The sequence below is a fragment of the Melitaea cinxia genome, chromosome 17, assembly GCF_905220565.1.
Source record: "Melitaea cinxia chromosome 17, ilMelCinx1.1, whole genome shotgun sequence".
In the NCBI taxonomy this organism is placed as follows: domain Eukaryota; kingdom Metazoa; phylum Arthropoda; class Insecta; order Lepidoptera; family Nymphalidae; genus Melitaea; species Melitaea cinxia.
In genome coordinates this window covers 7,504,957-7,529,620 of record NC_059410.1, presented here as the reverse complement: position 1 = coordinate 7,529,620, position 24,664 = coordinate 7,504,957, and the positions used below count along the sequence as shown (strand labels likewise).

The window sequence follows — 24,664 nt, the reverse complement described above, 5'->3', positions numbered from 1 at the left end:
GAATGTATCTATGGTGTGTGAAAAATGTAAGTGTGATTTTAATTTAGTATGTGTGAGTTTCGTAGTGACAGACGATTATTTTTGTGTGTGAATTAGATAAAGTGTGCATGTGTGTAATTTCCCCCCGCAAAAAATGACAGAAACTTTTGTATCGGTAACAAACGCAATGGCCACTCCCCTCCGTGTTGCTCTATGCCTACCTCTAACGTTAACAGTAGCAATTAACGGTATAGATAAGTAACGTTAAAAATAACGTTAAATGAGTCTTTACCGGTAAAAATATAACGGTAAAATGGGTGAAAAATACCGGTATCTAAAGTATCGTTACTCCAAAAATAACGTTATGCCGACCTTGGCAAATTAACGTTACCGAATTTTTAACGCTATTCCAAGCCCTAATTTATACATTATAAATTGCTGTTTTATAGTTTTATTTTATGCTACTTTATAAAACTAAGTACCTACGTAAAGTTGTTGTAACAGCTGTCAAAACATCTGTTAACTGTACGTCTACCATGAGTTTCAAGAGACGATACACGTTAGCGAGTGTAGTAGAAAATTTGTATGGCAAGTTGAGCAGCGCCTCTAACGGATACTATCATTACTATATTTGGTACCATAAGTTTTCTCAGGACAGTTAAGTTAACTACACTCGTAAATGTCATTCTAGAGCGCCGATATTTTCATACAATTCGCTACCATGAGTAACATATTTGACAGATGTCACCCTGTTTAACGTTGCTATTATAGTTGCGTCACTCACTTGAAAAAATCGTGCGAGAAGTTTATAATTATTAGGTTTATATACTATTTATTTGGTAGAACATAGCCCCGTTCCTAAAACACAATTTACGATATAACAATATTATTTTCTATATTCAATTTACGGAATAATATAATAATATAATACAAATTATACAATTTATTTATAAAATTATGATCACGAGTTACGTTAATAAAGAAAGAAATAACCATAACACTTAAATAAACACTTACTTTTTCATATAATCCACCATAAGTTCGAACTGGGAAGCATTAGTTCTCATTTTTTATATTTTGTTGTTTTAGAATTATTGTATAACAATTAAACAATATGATTGTTTCACAAGTGTTTGACAACAACGTAAGTTAGACATTTAAACTGACGGAATAAATTGAAAAAATTTAGAAGTTCTTGAGCTCGCATGAATACACTGTAATACCTATGTTGCTTTGCATTTTTGTCGGATTATTTTAAACTTCGTATAGACCTCACTTCATTCGAAAGTCATCATGTTTACTCTTTCTTTTTTCTATACGGAAGAAAGAGATAAAGATATTAGTAACTAATACCAATATAACGGATTTAAAACTATAAGTCTTATCGAGTGCTCGATAGACTCTATAGTGAAATTTAGAAATACTCATAATAGGTATGGTATAGATAACTATTCCTGTTGCGTTTCTACGTTTACTACTGTAGTTATGTCATGTGCGCTTGTAACAAAAACTCATGGTAGACGTACTGATGAGTACCCTACACAAAGGCTACGTTCCACTTAAAGCGGCAACGCAAATGACCACGACCGCTAAAATTGTCGTTCCACTGACGTAAAAACGCCGCGGGCGTTGTAGGCGCATTTTATAGGTGGAACGTATATTTAAGCGCTACGTGCTTGCAATATGGTGGCATGACAATAACATACAGCTGTAGGGGTTGGGAGTAAATATATCGCAAGGATTGGAGTAAAATTTATTTCAACATAGATTCTCATGAATGTATCGTTGCGTTTTTGTTAAATGAGAGATAAATTCCCGCCAAGTTTTGATAAAGCTATCTCTGACTCACCTATATTTTGTGGGCGAAGTAAGCGCGATGTGGTCGCGTACAGTGACGCCATTTTTGACGTCTAGCGATCGCTCGCAACGATCACGCTTAGACTTTGATTAGTGCGAGTGCAGGTGTTTAGAGAAGGTGGTTAATAATTAGTACAAAACACGTGTGGACTGCAGCTGATTAGTGCGAGTGATTAGTAATCAGCGTAGTCAGGTAATTAGAAACGTGTTCTATTTTTTGCGAGTAGCCCCGTCCTGCGCGCTCTTCCTTCCCTTTGACTCACAGCTTGTCTAGCTAAACACGTTTGGAGATGCTTGCTTAGTAATTAATGTTTAGCATTATTGTAATATGATTTGAAATAAATACTATTTAAAAAGGAAAAATGTCGAAGTGGGCCGAAGATGCGACTTATAAATTTGTACAGGAGTATCTTAAACATGAATGTTTTTATAATTGTAAAGGTTCTAATTATAATCCAGTGCATACTTGTTGTTCGACGCCCAGCAATTGAATTTTACTAAGCACAGGAACTAAAAAATATTGGACACAACTAACTCGCACTCGAACTCGCAATTGCTAAACAATTGCACTCGCACTAATCAAAGTGTAAACTGGCCTTTAGGTGGAACGATAGAGAGAGGGCGTCAGTCGTTGCGGACGCAAGTCGTTCAGTAGAACACACCCTTAGTATCTGCTCTTGCGTTGAATCATGGTCATGATAAAATGCGATAGTTTCCTTTGACGATATATAAAAAAAATACATTTAGTATTAAGTACTGTGTTGCTTTAGAACGACGAATAACTATTATTGAACGGTAAAATTTTATTAGAAGCATTTGCTGGGGTCTTAGATATCCAATAGAGAAGTCACTGAACTTGATTACTATTTTGTTGTTTATTATTTTCGTACTTTATATTCAATTATTCAGGGGATAGGTATGATAGCGTGTTGAGCTGCCCTTAAATTTATGACGTTTTGAGAACTATAAACTAAGTGTACATTGAAATGTGGAACGATGATGAATCTAGATCGACGGACGTTCCACTGCCCGTACCGAAAAGGTCCATCACAACGACAATTGAGTTACCATTATTTCTGAATCTTGTAGCTCTAACTTTGACAGGTATTTTGTTTTATTATCTAAATAAAAACAATTTAATACTATTCTGGTGTTTATTAATTTAGGAAGGTATATTTTTATTTTTATTTGTTTTCAGCTCCAGCCGTCAGTAATTTAATTCTTTATAAAACATGTGTACATTCCTTAAATAACTCTGTGCCTCAGTGCAAGCCATTCCTTTCACCTATAAAAACGAATGAGACCTCAGATGTAGAAAAAGAAGTTCAAAAGTATGCTACATATGTATCAACTGTAAAGATGGTACTGGAGTTTGTTTTTCCATCTTTTCTTTCTTTGTTTTTGGGGGCCTGGTCTGATACCTATGGTAGAAAACCTTTAATAGTTTGGCCGCTGTTTGGTGAGTGTTAGTTAAAAAATGTTTAGGAAATCCTTGTTTTTCAATTTTAAAAGTTTATAGTAAATAGTTTAGGCTGTATCATCTTTTAGTAAGTACTGTTTGATTACTTGGTATGTACTATATATTATTTGGGTTAAATTTTGGGCTTAACATTATAAAAATGATTATTTTCATTTTAATTTTAATATACCCTAAATTTTTGTAGGTGCATCAATAACTGGGATGCTATTGGTGATCTTCAGCTTGATAGACAGTTTGGGTCCTTGGTGGTTTATATTAACAGCAGTGCCATCTTCACTATCTGGTGGATATATTGCTATGTTTACAGGCATGTACTGCTATGTCAGTGATACAAGCACTCCTGAAAGAACGTCATTAAGGTAAAGAAATGGTTTATATTTGTTATTAATTAGTAATATACTACTATAATTAATGACTGATTATGCTAATATTACAATTTATGCATTATTTAGTATATTTATTAAAAAAGTCTATGAGCTGTTAGTACTTTTTTATATAGATTTTGCTAATTGGTGAAGATTAGATTGTATTTGTTTAAAAATGAAAAATAAATAGCATGGATAAGAATTTCAGTTACTTTATAAAAACTATTTTTTACTGATTTAGAATTTATTTCACTAATTGTAAGAACACGTACAGACAGAGTACAAGTAAGTATATAGAATTCATATAAAAAACTATGTTTGAAATAACTGACATCAAAAACTAAAAAGCGAAAAATAACTTAATAAAGATTTAATTTGAAACATGTCTTCTTATGCAAACCTACTTACTACTTTTAATAAATTACTGTTATTTACATCTGCTACGTACTGATAGGTTTCAAGTTGGTGCCAAATGCCAAGCCGTAAACAAAATAAAACAATTTTATAACCATTTTAAATTAATACTATTAAACTACTGTAATGAAACTCCTACTACGCTTAGTTGTTTTGTTCTAGAATATGTCTCGGCAAGTGTTTACATTGGCGCCATCTTGGTACGCATTGAACAAAAAAAAAATCATGTAAATCGGATCACAAATTTTTATTATTATATATATTATTTCATGAAAATGAAAACATCCAAGATAACAAAAATGCTCTTAAAATAAAAAAAAACTATTGAGTCAAACTAAATTAAATTTTTATGGGATTAAGCCGCAAATATTTCGCATCGAACAAAAAAATAATTACGTAAATCGGATCAGAAATCTCGGCGTAATCGGTGTACATACAAATCGGTGTACATAAAATTGATTACATCCTTCTTTTTGAAGTCGCTTAAAAAAAGTCGATGTCACGTAAGATGGAGAAGATAAAATATAAGTACATATAAAACCATTACCTAGGAAGATAATATATTTTTTTCTTTTTTTTTGCGTAGAGAGACTAAATAAAATATAGGGTACTTTTGAATAACTTTGTAACGTTAGGACGTCTGACACTACCTGTCTGACCATGGTTGCTGTAAAGTATTCGAAACGGCGGGCATGTAAAAAACCTAATAAACCGCGATAAAATCCGAAAAATTAGTTTCATTCATAAAAATATTTACATACATAATTCATTTCATTATAAGGATAAAATTTTTAATAAAGTTTACATAAAATGTATTATTGACAAATACATATAAGACACTATTTATATTATTTTGAGATATTTGGAAAAATTTGTGCTTAAGTCGATATGTCGTATGATTTTAGAGTTAAAATAAGAATAAGAAATATCAAAGATTAAGGTTTTTCTTTTCTTTTCCTTCAGAAATTTAACCCATCTTGGTCTTGTTGCGATTTTTCGTTATTTTTAAGGAACTAGATATTTTTTTGAAAGTAAAAGGTAGCCTATATACTCAGAGGTACGTAAGTAAGGTCGGCCAAGAAAGTGGTGTACCAGTTTTGATTTAGTTTCCTGGTCATCGAAAATTACAATAAGGTTCGTTATTAAAAGATATTACTGAAAAAGACATATAATAATAACGTAAACCTAATTGATAAGTATTCATACGTCATTATTATACATGACGTTTTAAACTCTATTAATGGGGTGATAGACGTGCGAACTTAAAGTACGGTTTTTAATATCGTGAACTTAGTCGGCTCGACGTCGGTGACACACGTGAAGCTTACTCATTCTGTATTGCGATGTCGACGACAGAAGAAGCTTTGTGTTACTTAGGAATTGTACCGTATTACATTTTAAAAACAAAAAAAAGATGAAGAAGAAAAGTAATAAAATTACAAATACCTACACTACAAGCGTTGCGCGTCCACGGACTAGCGAAACATGTTTTAAAAATAACCGACTTCAATTACATCGACAAGTAACACATCGTAAGTAGACGAAAAAACAGTCAACAATACGCATTATTAGATATAACCATAGATCAAGTAAAAATAATAGATAACGCACTTAGAACAAAAAAGTGAAGCCACTTTTTTAAATATGTGTGAGTAAGTGAAGTGTTGACACCTTTTAAAAAAAGTCCCTGAAAATTTTATTAAATGGGATTAAACACAATTAATTTAATATAGGTAAAATGGGTATGCGAAAATAAAAATCTGTTTATAGTTTTAAATATATTTACTCCTTTTTTGCTTCAAATTGTTAAATAAATCTATTGCAGCCATGTTTTGATTTAATGAATTATATAGATCTGTGTCAATGAAAATTGCGTTTTTAAGTAACTGATGATTCCTCTGAAGGGCAAGTTCCTGTTTTAAAGACGTCTAACTCTTTGCTGCAATGATTTAATTTTTTTACGTTTTTTTTAAAATAAAGTTCATGGTTTTTAAACTTTTCTCTTAGTTCATGTTTTCTAGGTGTATCAAAGATTGAATCTTGGTTAACGACTAATTTTAGACTCATCTGGTAGGTCCTAGAACAAAAAATTCAACATTAAAATACCTAGTAGTAAGTAGTAGTATATACGTGATGGTACTCTGCGAAGTCCACGTTTTGTACCGTACATGTCAGCTTTATCAAAATGGTTTGAACAAACCACACTAGATGGGGATGGCTGTCGTTGTAGTTCATTTCAGCTCAGTCGCACAGCAGCTACCTATTCTATCTATCTCCTATTAAAATATTCGTTCGAAACCTAAAATCATGATATTTAGCAGTAAAATATGAGTAGTTAATTCACAAATTTAAACAGACAAAAACGAGTTAAAAATTCATATTGACTTCAATTTAGGTAAAACATAAAATCACACGATAAAAAAAAAAACACAATAATGATGTCAACTTTCTACTTAATTATTTTTCTATGATTGCCTACAATTTACTTACCCGCATTTTGGGCTAATGGAAATAAGAATTACTGGTAACACTCCCTTGGTACGTCATTTCGGGGCATAGAAATTATAAGTTCCGAATAACCTCAATATTATTTTGGAATAACAAAAAATATAAAGTTTTGTATGTACTTACGTGTGAAACGATATTTCTTCAGACTTTTTGTTCACTTTGGTATTGTTTTTGCACCATTTAATTACAAAAGAACGGCATTTTATAGGCGAAGTTACTGTACGACGCCCGGTGAGATACTAACGAAAATGAGCGTAGTTTGATGCATATGTGTGCGTGAGCGCGTGTGTTTACTTGAAGGAGCCGAGTTTTGTGGCTTCACTAACAACAAAGGCCGCGCATTATCTACTTTTTTTTACTTCATCTATGGATATAACCCAAAAACTACTTATTAGATCGCAATCAAATTTAAATGTGACCACACGTCACACACCACGTTTTGATTAAAACAAAAATCATAGAAATCGGTCCACCCAGTCAAAAGTTCTGAGGTAAAATACATGTATAATCGAATTGAGAATATTCTCCTTTTTGGTTAAAATTGGCGGCTCTCGGCTCGCAGTGCTGCCACACGTACGAGCGGAGGCGGGTTACGAGCAAAATTTCAAACTTGTTGGATAGCCAACGAACTTACTCGGCGGTTTTAAAGTATGCGTACTTAGGGTGACACATTAGCGAAAAAGGTCGTTGAGCCACGCGAACTTAATCGCACGTCTATCACCCCCTTTAGGTATAAATAATATCGTTATCAATAATCAGATAAAGACGGCAATAGAAGTTGTCAGATCGATCTGCAAGCGGCATTCAATCTTAGGGTGGTACACCACTTTCTTGGCCGAAGGTACGTGGGGTTTTGATAATAATGGCGATTGGTCAAGCATCTGACAAGGAAATTGACTTTGAGATGAGACTTTGTTTTTGTTTTTTTATAAAGTTATGTCCACAAGCTTATACTACTCATGCTTTTGTTATTCCGATTTTTATTTTTGTTAGTGATCTTTTTCTTGGTACACTACTGTAGCTTACATTAAGAAAACTAATTATGCTATCTTAGTATCCCTAATGCAGACGTGAGTCCACCCACCGAAATTATGCTAACTTAATTGATATCTTAAATGCAAAAAGACAGTTTTTTTTAATATTGTTATTTTTTTATTTTTGTTATTTTTTTTTTTTTTTTTTTTTTTTTTTTTTTTTTTATTATTATATTGTGCCTTATCTTAATTATTATTCTAAACATTTTTTAATATCATATCAAAAATTTGACCGCTCCAGCGGGATTCGAACCCGCGTCTCCGATTGACCGTGTCGGCGCTCTAGCCAATTAAGCTATGGAACGATGTACCCGCTAGAGCGAAATTTTTGATATGGTGATTTTTATTCTCGGTTTAAGCGAATCGTGGCGCCGTCTATAGTGAGTTTTTTACAGAGACCCGTAACTATTCAAAGTTTCATATTACAATGAAAATCTTTGACAGGAGACAACACCATACTATTTTTAATATGTATGATTTTATTTTTGTGTTACCCACACATTAGGAATTCTAAACATTTTTGAATATCATATCAAAAATTTGACCGCTCCAGCGGGATCGGAACGTCCGCCTAGGTCTACCCCTTCCAACCCTTCCATCCACACTCGCCTTATACACTTTTTCCGTCAATCGTTCTTCACTCATTCTCTCGACATGACCAAACCATCTGAGCATACCTTTGTCAATTTTTGTCACTACATTTTCTTGCAGACTACAACGTTTCCTTATCTCACTATTTCTTATCCTGTCACTCAGTTTAACTCCTATCATACTTCTTAACTCTCTCATCTCAATTGCATTTATTCTGCTTTCATGTTTCTTCTGCCATACCCAACTCTCACTTCCGTACATGAGTGTCGGAACCAACACCCCCTCATGCACAGCCAAACAAGCCTTGTTAGACACCTCCCGATTGCTCATAAAGGAGTGCAAAGCTCCATTCACCCTGTTTCCTGCATTCACTCTTCTTTCAATATCACTCTCACACTTTCCATCTCTTGTAAACTTTGAACCCAGATACACAAACTCATTCACATGTTCAGTTTGTTCATCTCCAATCACGATATTGCAGTCTGTCGCTGTCTCATCTCTTTCAAACACCATCACTCGTCTTATTTACATTCATCTTCATTCCCTTTCTTACAAAAGTTCCACTCATATCAGTTATCATCTCCTGCAAACTCCTCGGGCGAAGACGCAAGTAATACTTGATCATCAGCATAGAGAAGACATTTGACGAGTAACTCATTCATTCTCAACCCATTTTCATTCTCTTTTAAATCTGTCAAACAATTGTCCATGAACAGATTAAACAGCCACGTTGACGCTCCACATCCCTGTGTAACACCTTTTTCGATATTAAACCATTCAGTGTATGCCCCATTTATCCTAACACAAGCACTAGAATCCCTATAAAGAGATTGCAATGCTCTTATGAGGACACTGCTCACACCATTCACGGACAATGCTGACCACAATTCATTTCTCATCACTCTATCATAGGCCTTTTCTAAATCTACGAACGCGCAATAGACTTTTTTGTTTTTGGTCAAACATTTTTCGGCTATGCATTGCAAAGAAAAGACCTGATCCGCACATCCCGTTCCCTTTCTAAATCCCGCTTGTACATCCCATACTTTATCGTCTGTTTCATTCACAACCCTCTCAATCAACACTTTTGGATACAATTTACCGACGACGCTGAGGAGGCTTATACCGCGGTAATTCCTGCAGTCCTGCCGTGACCCTTTTCTCTTGTACAATGGGACGATTACGGCTTTGCACCAGTCTTCCAGTACTTGCCCATTTCGCCAGATCAGATTGAAAAGGCGGTACAGCTGGCTAGCCACTATGCCATCTCCAGCCTTCAGCATTTCGACGGTAATCCTGTCATACCCTGCAGCCGTACCTTATCTCATACTTTTCAACGCTTTCACTATTTCATCCATGCTTATCTCATTTTCATCGCCATTTATACTCTCTTCCATGGAAGGTGCCGTATGTTGTACCTGCACTTCCTCTCTTTCGAACAAACTTTCAAAATACTCTTTCCATCTCTTTAACACACATTCTTCTCCTTTTATAATGCTCCCATCTTGACTCCTGATTGTACTCAGTTCCGAGTTAGAGGTTTTTCCTCTAGCAGTTTTGATGGATTTCCAGAAAAAACTTGATGTTTGACTAGAAATCTTCAGTGAGCCTTCTATCAAAATCATCCTTTCGTTCTTCTTTCTTTCTAGACACAACTTCTTTCGCCGCTAATTTCAATCTTTTATACTTCGTTCTTGCTTCCTTTATCCCGTCATCCGTTGCCTTTTGAACTTTTTTGTTAGCTTTTGTCGCTAAACAATCCAACCACACTTTCTTCTTTCCTTGCACAGCCTTTTGTACATCTTTATCCATCCACACATAGTTCTTTCTTCCTTTCCTTCTTTTAGCTACCCCGCATACCTCAATAGCAACATTCACGACTCCTTTCTTAAATTTATCCCACAAATCTTCAATCACACCTATCTCTTCTATGCCTTTAAAACTTTCTTTCAGTTTCTCTACATACTCGTCTTTCTTTTCCTTTCTTCCACTTTCACTCTGTCCAAAACACTCGTAGACTCGGCCCTTCGATGTCGCCACCGTTTAAAGAGGCCACGCATTCGGGCTACGACCAGGAAGTGGTCTGTGTCGAGGCCTACACCGCGGTATGCCCGAGTGTCTAGCACTTTCTTCCCCAGTCTTTCATCCACTATTACGAAATCAATCATACTTCTAAACTCACCCTCATCTCTTGTATACAAATGGATCTTTTTGTAGTCAAAAATTGTGTTGGCCATGCAAAGATTCCATTCCAAGTATACTTCAAGCAGGCTTCTCCCATTGTCATTCACTCTCTCATCCCCAAACGTAACCAGAACTCTGACGTAAGCAGCTCTGTCGGCGCATATACCCCCAAGGATAAAAAAGCTAGTGAGTCCGACTTTTAGCCTGATCCAGAGGAGTCTTGGGCTGACACATTCATGCTCCATCACACATTCAACCATTCGAGAGGAAAGAATCACACCAACTCCCTGCCAGCCTCGGCTGGTTTCGGGGACTCCTTACCAGTATTCCGTGTAGAGACCATGTACTGTGGTGTCACATACCTTCCTCTTAGTTTCATTCACGCATAGAACATCTATACATCGTTCATCCATCATCTGACATACTTCATCTACCTTACCAACCATTCCTAGTCTTACATTCAACGTAGCGAAGCGGCTCTCCATGGGCCACTTTTCGCCTCCGCGAGAAACGAGACGTGATGGGTGGCGAACCTCATCGCTGCCATTTTGGTTATTTAAATTGTCTTTGACCATTGCGTTCCCACGAATAGCAAGGGAAAGCTTTGTCTACCCCAGCAGCGCCCCGCATGCCAGGGCTTACCCTGGCCTAATTCTGGGTCGCCCGGTCCCAGGGCAGAGTAGCACGCTAACGCTTGCCCCTAGCCACGCATCCATCCGTGCGGCAGACGTTGGATTGGCGGAGAGGGTAGGAATAGGGAAAGGGAAGGATAGGTGGTGTGAAAGGGAAGATTGGTAAGTTGGTGTGGGGAATAGGAAATGTAGGATATTACCGCCCAGAGGGTAAGGGATAGGACAGTAATAGCTAGGGAAGCCGGGGTCCCGTATACTATACCACAACTACCGGAGAGGTAATTAATTGGGATGAGTATCCCGTAACTCACGAAGATTTAATCTTAAGCGTAATCATAATACTATTAAGATCATTCACTAATTCGTTCGAAAGAAAATAATTTCATTCATACTTCGACGTTGTACATCTACTGACTGTCTGATTTTGTTGATTGTGTCTGATTACTAGTCTTAACTAGTCGTAAATAAAAGCACGAAGCAATTTTTTTTCTTTTTACAATAACAATCTAAATCGTTTACGTAAGAAACCCACATTTTGAAAAATTTCACGTGAGATTGAGGGATGGGAGATGGGGTTGAATGAAATCTCACGATATCTCACCAGGGGGGGGGGGGACAGAAAATTTAAAAAACACCGCGTAATTCATGGACGTCTGCTTATGACCTACTTGGCTACTTATGAGACTTTGCTTAGATATACCTAGAGGTAGTTTTTGTGGTGTGTGGTAGTTGTGTTTGTGTAGACTTCATTAGGGGATCCGGGTACATTATCCTTACAAATATTTCCGTCGAATGTAGTTTTCGAGAAAAATGACGTTAATATTTTCCCTCATTCCATTCAGAAAGGGCCTCTTTAGCTGAAAAATAAAACATAAGGATAATCAAATAATCAAACGCGCGTTTCATTTATAATACTTATCAATAAGTATTTGCACACTGCACGTTATGGCGTAGTCGGTCTAATATCACCAGATAACGTCTATTATAAGCGTCATGTGTTGTTAGGTTTGGCTAAATTGTGTGATAAATTAAATTATTTTTACGCAGTAGGGATATGTTTTTTTTTTTAAAATTTATTATTATTTTACAGTATTATACGTATATTTCATCACAAATGAAATAAATAAATTGACAATTAAATATAGTAATTCAGATTTTATTAAATTTCAAATAAATGGTTTGAAAAAATGACATTACGCAGAATTTACGAATACCCTTAAGCATTATCTTATTATGAATATCATTAAACATTATCTTATTAAACGACATCAAAAAAAGGAGGAGGTAATTTCGACCGTAGGTATATAATGATTTTTAATTTAATCGAAAGCTGATGTTTATCATGCGGTCACATTTAAATTTCATCGAGATCTGATTACAACTTTTGGAGTGATCTTTGATAATGCGTATTTATTTGACTATTTTTTCGTCAACCTACGTTGTATTACTTGTCGATATAATTGAAGTCGGTTTTTCTTCGTTTGCCTGCAAACACTATTATTTGTCTTTCCCGATCGTCGTAGGCTTTCCAGAAACAGTTATTTCATAATATTACCCTACAAATAACGTGATTATACATCTTATAAAAATATCTGTAACGGGAAATAATGTATATAAACGGACGATAGTAAGTGACTTGCCGAATTACTTAAACTGTCGTAATAGTTACACAATTAGACAGAGAGCAACTCTTTAATATATATATATATATATATATTGTGAATGATTATTATCTATCTATTTATATATATCTATTTTTTTTTTTTTTTTTTTTTTTTTTTTTTTTTTTCCGCATTTTGGCGGTAGTTCGGGTTATACTGGTTCTCGGTTTATTGTGCGAATAAAATAAAAAACGTTGATGTTTGCTAAATATTAGTACATAAATACAAAGTTTATAGTTCAGTACGCGGGCACAAGTGTTTGTAAGGAAATTATTGCTGTGAAAATCACAATATTTGATAAAATACGAACTTGCCATTGACAATCAGCTGTTGTGTTGTGAAGTGACACTTTAGTGAACTTGATAATAATTTGGTTTTAAATACCTATCTTTAATTACGTTTATTGTGAGTATAAATTAGTTGTTTTTTAAACTATTTTGTGCAAAGGGAAAAGTGAAGAAAATAGTGCAAAATAATATTATTAACATAAAAAGCCTAGACAGAGCCATCTAGTTGGTTTTTATCTGAACTACAGCTAGCGCAGCTATTGTCTTATCGAATAACAAATATGGCTAGCAAGTGCGGCAGCTGCGGAAAGTTCACCTCGGCAATAGATGGCACTAAGTGTAGAAAATGTTCACTCGTTTTTCATCGTGGATGCTTAGTAAATACAAGTCCTAACGCATCTTTACCAAAATGGATGTGCAAGAGCTGTAAGTCCGGTGAAGCAGGCACGGATGCTTCTGTGGATGCCGATAGCTTGGGAAGCGTCGAGGCCATGATGAAGGCTATTGAGTTGCTCCGCACTGAGCTGTCGGCTTGTACGAGAGAAATGTCATCGTTTAGGCAGGAACTCGGCATAATAAGAACAACGTTAGTAGATTTTAATACTCGTATGGATTCCTTCGAGGAGCGGCTGACTAAGCTGGAAAAAAGTGAGAAGCCGATCAAGTCTATCGACGAAACGTTATCGCAGCTAAGGTCAGACCTCAATGACAGGGATCAAGAGCTCCTACTGAACGACGTCGAGATTACTGGTATATCGGAACGCGATGGAGAAAATTTGACGCATATAGTTGCGCTTATATCCAACAAGCTAGGCGTAAATATTGACGAACGAGCAGTCGTGAGTGTGCAGCGTGCGGGGCCCGTGCGTGTGCGTGCGCAGTCTTCGTCGGAGCGACCGCCGGCTCGCGCCATATGTGTTCGGCTGGCGAGGCGCGGCCTCCGTGACGAGTTGCTCCGTGCGGCGCGGGTGCGGCGCGGTGCGGACACTGCTGGATTCGACATTGACGCTCAACCACGTCGATTTTATGTGAACGAGCGACTTACACGCGTAAACCGACAGCTCTTCTACGCCGTTCGTGCGAAGGCCAAGGAGGTGGGTTGGCAGTATGTATGGACGCGTGATGGTCGCATATTCGCACGTCGTGACGCCAGCTCACATAACCATAAATATAGAATTAGGTCAATGAGCGATATAGATAAGGTTTTTTGTATATAAACTGTTTGTCCTGTGTCTTATCAATTCGAATGTTAATTATTTGTTTTTGTTATTGTAGTCTTAGTATTTTTTTTGAATCTATAAAATTAATAGCTGTTAAGTATTTATGTACATTATATATGTTTTGCACCACTGGTGGTAGTGGATGTGGTGACAGTGTGACTCTCAAAACGGGCCTACGATCTGACACAGATATTTTAGTTCAGTATTACTTTATTATCATTTCAATTTATCAAACATACACTAAATCACATCTTATTATTATATATCTTCTATGTCATTATATAATTTCATCTATCTTATTCATTTATATCATTTTATATCTATCTCATATATATATCTTTTGTGTAGTTAATTATCATTTAAAATTTATAAGTTGTATATTATGATGGCACCAAGAAAGATTAGGATTGGTTTAATTAATCCTCGATCATTGAGAACTGGGCATGAGGAGTTTGTTGTTACGCTGATGAAGCATGACATAGATATTCTCGCAGTGAACGAGACGTGGCTCAAGCAGGGAGAGGAGGAAACCGCCCCAATTTTATCGGGTTATCACCTTCGTCACGTACCTCGTCCTCCAGGGCTGCGTGCCCGTGGTGGAGGAGTGGGATTTTATATAAAGCGTGAAATATCTGTACGTGTACTGAAGCACCCTATTGCAGACTCTGTGGAGCAAATGTGGTTGGGTATAACTGTCCACTCTAAAAAGATGGCGATCGGTACTGCATACCGGCCGCCCTGGCTCAGCGTTCAGGTATTCATAAATGCGTTGAGTGATACAATCAGCTCGCTCTCATGGTACGACCATGTCATCCTATTGGGTGATTTCAATATAAATTGTCTCAACTCTCTAGATAACAGTTTTTTAGTGCTTGGAGATTTTTTATCTAACTTTGGCCTTCGTCAGCATGTTGCTGAGCCAACACATTTTACTTCAACCAGTGACACCTTGCTCGATCTCATTTGCACCGACGCAAATGTGGTCCGAGTCTGGGTTGATCACACACCTTCACTAAGCGATCATGCGCTGGTTGCATGTGAGCTAAATATTCCGAAACTTAAAAGTCGACCTAAATCTGTATATTTTAGACCTATCAAAGATATAGATCCAGTTCAGTTCAATGCTCTAATGTCATCTATTGATTGGAACGCTTTGAGTATGGGGAATGTCAATGAAATAGCAAATAACCTTACATATAATTTATTAGAAGTTTTTGATTATCTCGCACCGAAAAAACTAGTCTTTATAAAACATAAAAGTTACCCATGGATCACACATAATATTCGTCTAATGATAAAACGTCGTGATGAAGCCTATCGCAAAGCCCGCTCAACTAAGCATCCCGCCAAGGTGGCGTACTACAATGAACTTAAGTCCATTGTTGGTCGTGCCATCCAAATTGAAAAAGACACATATTTTAAAACATATGTCAGCTCAAATGTACGAAACCCTAGAACTATGTGGAAACACATTAAAGAAAACGTTAATTTCAAACGAACCAATGATACACTGCCCACTAGTTTGTGTGATCCGGATAGGATGAATAGGCATTTTCTCAATGTACCGGGGGATAATTCCGTAGCAGACTCACTTTTAGACTATTTCAATAAAAACAAATTTGGTTCATCTACATTTAAATTTCAATTTGTGACCGTAAGAGATGTAACTCAAGCTATACGAGAACTAAGATCTAATGCAATTGGTATTGATGACATCTCGCTAGATATGTTGACTCTATCGTTCGATTATATATCGGGTACACTAGCAACACTTATAAACAAGAGTATATCGTCCTCCATCTTTCCGCGTATGTGGCGTGATGCTGTGGTGCGTCCTATACCAAAAATTTCTAGCCCTTTAGAGTTTAAAGATTTAAGGCCTATAAGTATCTTACCATGTACCTCTAAGATACTAGAAAAGGTTATCTGTAGGCAATTAGTGGACTATCTAGAGCGTAACGACATATTGCCCAAACTGCAATCGGGATTCAGGAGGCACCACAGTACCGCTACGGCTCTTGTGAGTGTGCTAGATGATGTAATTCACGCCCAAGATGATGGAAAGGTAACCATAATGGTATTACTCGATTTTTCTCGCGCCTTTGATGCCATTAATATAGGCTTGCTTCTAGCAAAACTACGATTTTATGGACTGGAGGAGGCCGTTGTCTCATGGTTCGCAAGCTATTTACAAGATAGACATCAAATCGTAGAAATTAGAAATGAGAGGGAGAATGTGATTTGGTCGCAGCGCAGCCCCCTTGTTAGAGGAGTTCCTCAGGGATCTATACTTGGACCCATATTGTTCAGCATATATTCGGGAGACGTAATTAAATCTATACGAAACTGTAGGTATCACATATATGCTGACGATATACAAATCTACCTATCGTTCAAGCCACAGGAGTTGGAAAAATCATTGGAATTAATTAACAGTGACCTAGAACGCATTTTTGACTGGTCGAAATCCAATGCGCTGGTTTTAAACCCAAATAAAACAAAATACATAGTCCTTGGCACACGTCACCAAGTGCAGTTAGTGAAGAGCAAAGCCCCTTCTCTCGAAATAAACGGTAGTAGGATTGAGGGTGTATGTGAAGTACGGAACCTTGGACTATTGTTGGACGAGAATATGCGATTCGAATCGCACGTGTCTAATATAGTACGAACTTGTTTTTATAGGCTTAAAGTTTTATATCGCATCAGGGATTCTCTTGATGAAAAGTTGCGCATAGCACTATGTGAGACACTAGTACTCTCTAAGTTTAACTACATAGATGTTGTTATAGGGCCACGACTACTAGAGAGAACAAAAAAGTCCATACAAAGGGTTCAAAACGCCTGTGCACGCTACTGCTTCTACATACCGCGGCGAGATCATGTCACTTCTTACCTGAATCAGGCGTCAATTTTGAAAATGGAGAACCGTAGGCGATTACACTTAGCCACAATGTTATTTGGAGTCATTAAGCATGGCGTACCTACGTATCTGGTTGACAAACTTGAGTGGAGACGCAACGTTAACACCGCGCACTGCACAAGGTCATCTCAGTATGCCCTGAGCTTGCCCATGCACCGTACAGCCGCTTTTCGCGGTAGCTTTAAATATGCTGCAACTAAGTGTTGGAATAACTTGCCACCACCGCTACGTAATTTAACAACCAAATCAAGTTTTAAAAAAGTCTATAAAAGAATCTTACTTCTAGGGCAACAAAATATTTAAAATTATAGTCTGATCATGGCAAACGTGATAAATTATATATATTCATTATCAACTTAGCAGCATTCGTTGATTTGGTCACAAGTGCTCAGTACTATTGTGTGTCATCGTATTATATAATTGTATGTGTTCATGTATATGTGTATTGTCATGTAGGTCATATTTTGTCTTTAATATGTCACATATTATAATTTATTTTTTCCTTAGTGTATTTATTATATATTAGTATAATTATTAATAATTAATATTTGTTTAAATTTAATTTCTCATTATTATTATTTAATTATCCTTTTTACTATTGCCGCCAAAATGGGAAAACGAATGGTGGTCCTGAAAACCAGTGTCAGGGCTTTTAGTCCTGAGAATAGCTGAGGTCCCACCTTTTTGTGAGACACACTGTTGCCGCGCTACTATCTTCTTTTATCGTCTATTTTTTATTTTATTCTATTTTTTTTTTTTGTTTTTTTATTACTCACATAATGTATTAGACCTAAGACTTTGATTGTAATGCCTGCCTCTGATGTTATATGTATATGCATATATTGTGTATGTTAGGAGCAGTGTGTTTTGCAAATAAAGTTATTATTATTATTATTATTATACTAGTATTATAAAGAGGTAAAGTTTCTAACTTTGTTTGTTTGTAGGGGGTTATCTTCGCAAATACTGATCCGATCACGAAAATTCTTTCACTAACAAAAAGCTACACTATTCAGGAATGACATAGGCTATATTTTATTGTGATTCAACAAAAAAATTCAGTGAAAAATCTTATATATAAAATTCTCGTGTCATAATCTTAATTACAATACTCCTTCGAAACGGCTGGACTGATTTTTATGAAATTTTGTGTGAATATTGGGTAGGTCTGAGAATCGGCCAACATCTATAACATATATGGCAAAACAACGTTTGTGGGGTCAGCTAGTTTAATATAAAGTTATTGTGTTCTTCCCAAAATTCTCTACTGAAAATTATCAGCGTTATACGACGCAAAAAGAGGAGTGTAATAATCACTTCAGCCACTAGCCGTAGTCCACTACTGGACATAGGTCTTCACAAGTTCGCGCCCAAAAAGCGTGAATTCATGTGTGTTGCCCATCAGTCACTGGGCAAGCGAGTTTGTGACCGCAGGGCTGGCTTTGTCGCACCGAAGACGCTGCTGCCCGTCTTCGGCCTATGTATTTCAAAGCCAGCAGTTGGATGGTTATTCCGTCATCACTCGGCTTTATAAGTTCCAAGGTGGTAGCGGAACTGTGCTATCCCTTAGTCGCCTCTTACGACACCCACTGAAAGAGAGGGGGTGGTTTTATTTTTTATTGCCGTAGCCACACAGCTTATATATAGTGTCTGTACTATAAATTTGATGTCAGTCTCTCTTTCTGTCTGTAACCTCGTAGCTCTTGAAGTGATGAATTTTTTGAGATAAACGCGAATTTCCTTGCAGCAGTTTGAAGGGTTTCAGCTAATTATTATAATGGTGTTAGGAATTTTTAGCAAAGAATGAAATTACTGCATAGGATTTTTTTAAAACTTAATTTAATAGTTATTTTATTGTGCTCCTATAACAAGACACTTCAATAAACAAACCCAAATTGGATTTTATCTAAATGTTTATTAGTATAAATCATGGTACAAAACTACAAGTTACAATAAGTTTACTATACTGTTTTAGCAATTACCCTCCTATGATTAATCAAATAGTGTATTTCTCGAAGATAATTATCACTATTATTTGTATATATTGTTTTGCTTACAGAATGACTATGATAGACGCCACTACATCTCTGGGGACGGTAGTTGGTTCCATGCTGTGTACTTCTCTAATTTTGACAATTGGAACCACAAATGTCCTCTTGTTAGCTGCTACAATTAGTGTGATATCGTATGCATTTACCAACATATGGATACAGGAATCTTTAAGGGGAGCATTAGAGGTATATATAATAGTACATTATCTCTAAAAATCATTTGTTTTTATTTTACAAACTTTTTTTTGTATGAAAACATTTAAGACATCACGAGCCTTTTTAAACCTAAATTTCTTTCTCTACCAAATAAAATTAAACCATTTTTGAAAATAAATGTTTACAGGGTGGTGGATCGAAACTTCTAGACATTTTACTTATAAAGGAAATGTTTCGCGAATCTTTGAAGAGAAGACCAAATCGACAGAGAGCCCAAATATACCTCATATGTTTTACAAGCGTAAACTATATTTTGGGTAACTTAGGACCAGTCGGTGTGGAATATTTGTATACAAGACAGAAATTACATTGGTCTTTACAAGAATACACTACCTATTCATCAGTTAGTACTGCAATGACGTTGGTTGGAGGCTTCTTCGGTCTGATGGTCGTCCAGAAAATATTACGCGCTGGAGATATAGTATTTGCGATGGCAGTTATATTCTCGGCTGCAGCGAGCTGTATAATTAAACTATTTGCAGTTGATACCTGGCATATGTACTACGGTGAGCTTTAGATAAATATTTGTTTGTTTCTTTGCTACACAAATTTAATTATTTAGATACAAGACACTTACATTAAGAGCTTTTTTTGTATCAATTCAATTCTAACAAATTCGATTTCTGACAAATTCTGACAAACATTAAAATTAAACATGATAAAATTTAAATATTATTTTCCCGTTAGTCATCGTTGAAAAACCAGCTTTAAAACAGTTTATATGTACTTACATTACATACCGTTATCACATATGCTGCACGACACGACGGCATTTGTAAAACTTTTGTTGCAATAAAGTATTTAAACTTGTTTTTTGGGTGATGTTGATTGGGTGACTGTTTTGTTGTACTTTTGTAATCAAGCAACGTTACTCGTAATATAAAGCTAAAACATGTTAAACTAAACAGTTTTGCAGTCGGACACAGGCATTACTAGGTACTCTTATTCAGCCTTTAGATTTTTTTAGAACGTCAAAACTAAATTAACTTGAATAACTATTTGGAAATAACATATAACTCAAACTTTTGATAATACAAGAAAACACGAAAGTCAAGTTCACAAACATTGCAAAATACAAATGGTTCAATAGGAATGCTCTATATTTATAGCTAGCTTTACCCGCGAGTTTGTCCGTATGGAATTTAATATAAAAGGTATTGTTCAGTTCGTAGTCATAAAATAAATAAATTTATATAATAAAAGTTGCTCAGAATCAGTCCAGCCGTTTCAGAGATTAGCCGGAACAAACAGACATACAGACAGACAAACAAAAATGATAAAAAATGTAATTTTGGTATATGTACCGTGTATACACATCCATATGAATTTAGTAAAAAGAGGTTATTTTAATATTACAAACAGACACTCTAATTTTATTTATTTGTATAAATAATGTTTGACTGTCGAAAGAAGATAAAAAAAGAAATGCAAATCTGTTGATAAAAAAACGACCCACGTTCAACTTTATATTATCAACCAAAAAATTACATATATTATCAACTAAAAAATTACAATTTTTTTTTTTTTATATTACAGGTAGCGTCGTTTCTATTTTTAAAGGTTTACCGGGTCCTTTAATACGATCTCACCTATCAAAAATGCTTCCAGTCGAGGACGTCGGCAAGGTTTTCGTCCTCCTTTCAGCTGCTGAGAGTATTTGCCCTATTTTATTTCCAATTATGTTTAACACACTATATTCTTCCACATTGACGATATTCCCTGGAGCAATATATGTTCTTAGCAGCGCCCTGATGGTGACCGCTATGGTTTCGTTAGGGTGAGTTGCGCTTTTTATTTGTCTTAAATAATTGGTAGTTTTTTTTTCGTGATTTGCATAGATCAAGTAAAAAAAGGTAGATAACGCACCTAGAACAGAAAACTGAAGCCACTTTTTTAAAGATGTGTGAGTGAGTGAAGTGTTGACACCTTTTAAAAAAAGTCCCTAAAATTTTTATTAAACAATTAATTTAATATAGGTAAAATGGGTATGTGAAAATAAAAACCTGTTTATAGTTTTAAATAAATTTACTAAAAATAAAACAAAAAATCGGTAGAATAATAAAAAAATATATTCGTAAGATAATCGTATGAATGGACACTTCCTATCCGCTCTGTTTATCTTTTTTCAGTTTGCAGTCGGTTTTTTTTAACTATTTTTCTTAAACCTAAAATCCTTTATGTTGTATAGGTTTTTTAAATTTTTGTCGCTTAGAACTCAGAGTCATCGTCATTGTTTGCATTTTACTTATATGATGTAGTCTTTTGTTCAAATATTTTTCAATCACTAATCGTATTAAATTGACTTTATGCGCATGGCCAGCATAATCGTGGTCATTTTCTCAGTCTTACAGCCGCTACCCATTCACCTCTTATTAAAATATTCGTTGGAAACCTAAAACCATGAAATTTGATAGTAAAATATGGGTACCTAGTTTACTCAAAACTTGTAAAAAGTTAAAACATAAAACAAACGAGTTAATAATTCATAAATATATTTTGATTTTTTTATTTTCAATTTATGTAACATAAAATAACACGAGAAAAAAAACAATAACTATGTCTACTTTTTACTTAATTATTTTTCTGATTGCGTACAATTTACTTACCCACATTTTGGGGTATTGAAAAAAAGAACTACTGACAACACTCCCGTAGTACGTCATTTCGTGACATTGAAATTATAAGTTCCGAATAACCTCAATATTATTTTGGAATAACAATAAATTTAAAGTTTTATATGTACTTACGTGTGAAACGATATTCCTTCAGATTTTTTGTTTACATTGGTATTGTTTTTGCACCATTTAATCACACAAGACGGCATTTTATAAGCAAAGTTACTGTATGAAGCCTCGTGACATACTAACGAAAATGAGCGTAGTTTGATGCATATGTGTGCGTGAGCGCGTGTATTTACTTGAAGGAGCCGAGTTTTGTGGCTTCACTAACAACAAAGGCCGCGCATTATCTACTTTTTTTTACTATATCTATGGTGATTTGTTGATTTAATTTAATAAAAGTAGCTATATTATTACATCTACTAAAAACTATACATTATCGCTACACATTTTATTAAAAGCTATTTCATGCTTTTTTAACAACTAATAAAACAACTGACATTGAATAGAAATAATTAAAAAAAAATGACTGGCCCCCTCGTGCAGTTTGTAGTGGCCTATGCTTTCTGCTTCGTGGGTTGTGAGTTCGATTCCCTCCGAAGTGTGGGTGTAATTTTTGTATTTATATATGTAGTCTTTGTACATTTATCAAAAATAATATATAATAATCGAATGTTATCTATTATCTTATCGTACGAACAGACGACCGTGTGTGTATGCTATAAGATAGTTATTTATTATTTTATCTCATAATAATTCTATTAAATCGAACCATTCTTATCTATATTTCTTAAAAGAATAAATTCTTAATATATTTATTTAACTCTGAAGTTTGTCTGCCACGTTTATTCTGAGAGAAATTTTTAAGCAATAAAAAATTAAAAGAGAAATCGAATATATTTTGAATCGAGGTTATTTAAAATGTTTTGTACTTGACTCGGATAATACAAGTAAAAGTATAATTATGGTGCTGTGGTACAAGGGTTCTGTACAAAAAGCGGGTACATTTTTCTGTATGTTTGCAAATATCCAGATTTGATTATTATGGCATATTATTTTGAGATTTTTAATATTAAGGCGACGTTGGAGAAGCCAAAGTAACGTAGCAACTCGTTAGACAGACTACGGTGCTAAAATATTGGGAACCTTGAAATGAAAACTACTTATAAGTAAAGTAAAAAACTGAAGGTTTTTAATTGACCTTGAAATGTGGAATATTATTGTAGCGTTATTATAGTATGTACAAATGCGTTCATAAACTTTATTCTTTCAGGTTTGTACAATATTTTTCTTGGGTTGGATCATCAGCGAGTTACCGACGTCTCGATTCTTTTAGTGAGGAAAACTAATATAGATTATAATAGTCTTATAAATCTAATAAAAACTTAATTACACGTGTAAATAAAATAAAAAGTTAATATATATTTATAATTATGTTCATATTTTCTGTAGACAATTTTATATTTTAAAAGATATTTCCAAAATAAAAAATAACTGTGATATTAAATGTAACTCTGCCTTATTTGTATGATTATGAATTAAGAATAATATTATTTTATTGTTGGTGCTTTAATAGGATTGTAAACTAGGAGCACAAACGAGACAAGTATTTTTATGACAAAATAAATGAATTTATTGAAAGAATTATTTGATTCTAAGTAATATATATGTATTGTTGGTATACAAAAATAAAATTATATGTCTGATGAAACATGTTTTTATCATAACCCCATCCAATGTAATATTAGGAGGCGAAAATCAAAACTGGTTGTTGAATAAAAATTTGCAACACACACCACTTACAAAATAAATAAAAATCACAATGACCTTTTTAAAGCTTCGGAATTTATTACTGTAAATATACTCTTTTTAGTTTTTAACCGACTTCCAAAAAAGGAGGAGGTTCTCAATTCGACTGTATTTTTTTTTATGTATTTTACATCAGAACTTTTGACCGTGTGGACCGATTTCGACAAATTTTGTTTTAATCGAAAGGTGGTGTGTGCCAATTGGTCCCATTTAAATTTATTTGAGATTTAATAACTACTTTTCGAGTTATATTACTAGTAGTTATTTTACTTGACGCTTTTTTCGTCGACCTACGTTGTATTTATACCGCATAACTTTCTACTGGATGTACCGATTTTAATAATTCTTTTTTTGTTGGAAAGGAGATATCCCTAGTTTAGTACCATGATAAGGAAACTAGGATCTGATGATGGGATCCCAGAGAAATCGAGGGAAACTTGAAAATCCACAATAACTTTTACTGGGTGTACCGATTTTGATAATTTTTAATTTAATCGAAAGCTGATGTTTGTCATGTGGTCACATATAAATTTTATTGAGATCTGATAACTACTTTTTGAGTAATCTTTGATAACGCGTAGTTACTTGACCATTTTTTCGTCGATCCACGTTGTATTACTCGTCGATGTAATTGAAGTCGGTTTTTTTTTCGTTTGCGAGCAAACACAATTATTTACTTTTTTTTTGTTCTCAGTATTTAGTTTACCCACATCTGCTAATGTTGTGTGATAAACATTTAATGATAAATACTAATTATTAAAAACACTCATAATTTTGGGTAAGATTACTTCATCATCATCATCAACTGGACAGAGGCCTCCACAAGTTCACGCCAAAA

General features: G+C 34.9%; 1 protein-coding gene across 1 annotated transcript; it reads left to right on the top strand.

Annotated features, from left to right (window-relative positions):
- Positions 1–2,807: 2,807 nt before the first annotated feature.
- LOC123661598 (proton-coupled folate transporter-like) lies at positions 2,808–23,658 on the top strand. Its single transcript, XM_045596556.1, has 7 exons — positions 2,808–2,940; positions 3,035–3,295; positions 3,501–3,675; positions 19,192–19,369; positions 19,527–19,905; positions 20,936–21,176; positions 23,291–23,658. The coding sequence occupies exons 1-7, from the start codon at positions 2,823–2,825 to the stop codon at positions 23,364–23,366; spliced, it is 1,428 nt and encodes a 475-aa protein (XP_045452512.1). The 5' UTR covers positions 2,808–2,822; the 3' UTR covers positions 23,367–23,658.
- The last annotated feature ends 1,006 nt before the right edge of the window (positions 23,659–24,664 follow it).

Bases quoted from the DNA above. Each gene is read 5' to 3' on its own strand.
- LOC123661598 (XM_045596556.1), top strand. From the start codon at position 2,823: ATGTGGAACGATGATGAATCTAGATCGACGGACGTTCCACTGCCCGTA. The intron at 3,676-19,191 runs GTAAAGAAATGG...TTTTGCTTACAG, and splicing joins CCTGAAAGAACGTCATTAAG to AATGACTATGATAGACGCCA. The intron at 19,370-19,526 runs GTATATATAATA...AAATGTTTACAG, and splicing joins CTTTAAGGGGAGCATTAGAG to GGTGGTGGATCGAAACTTCT.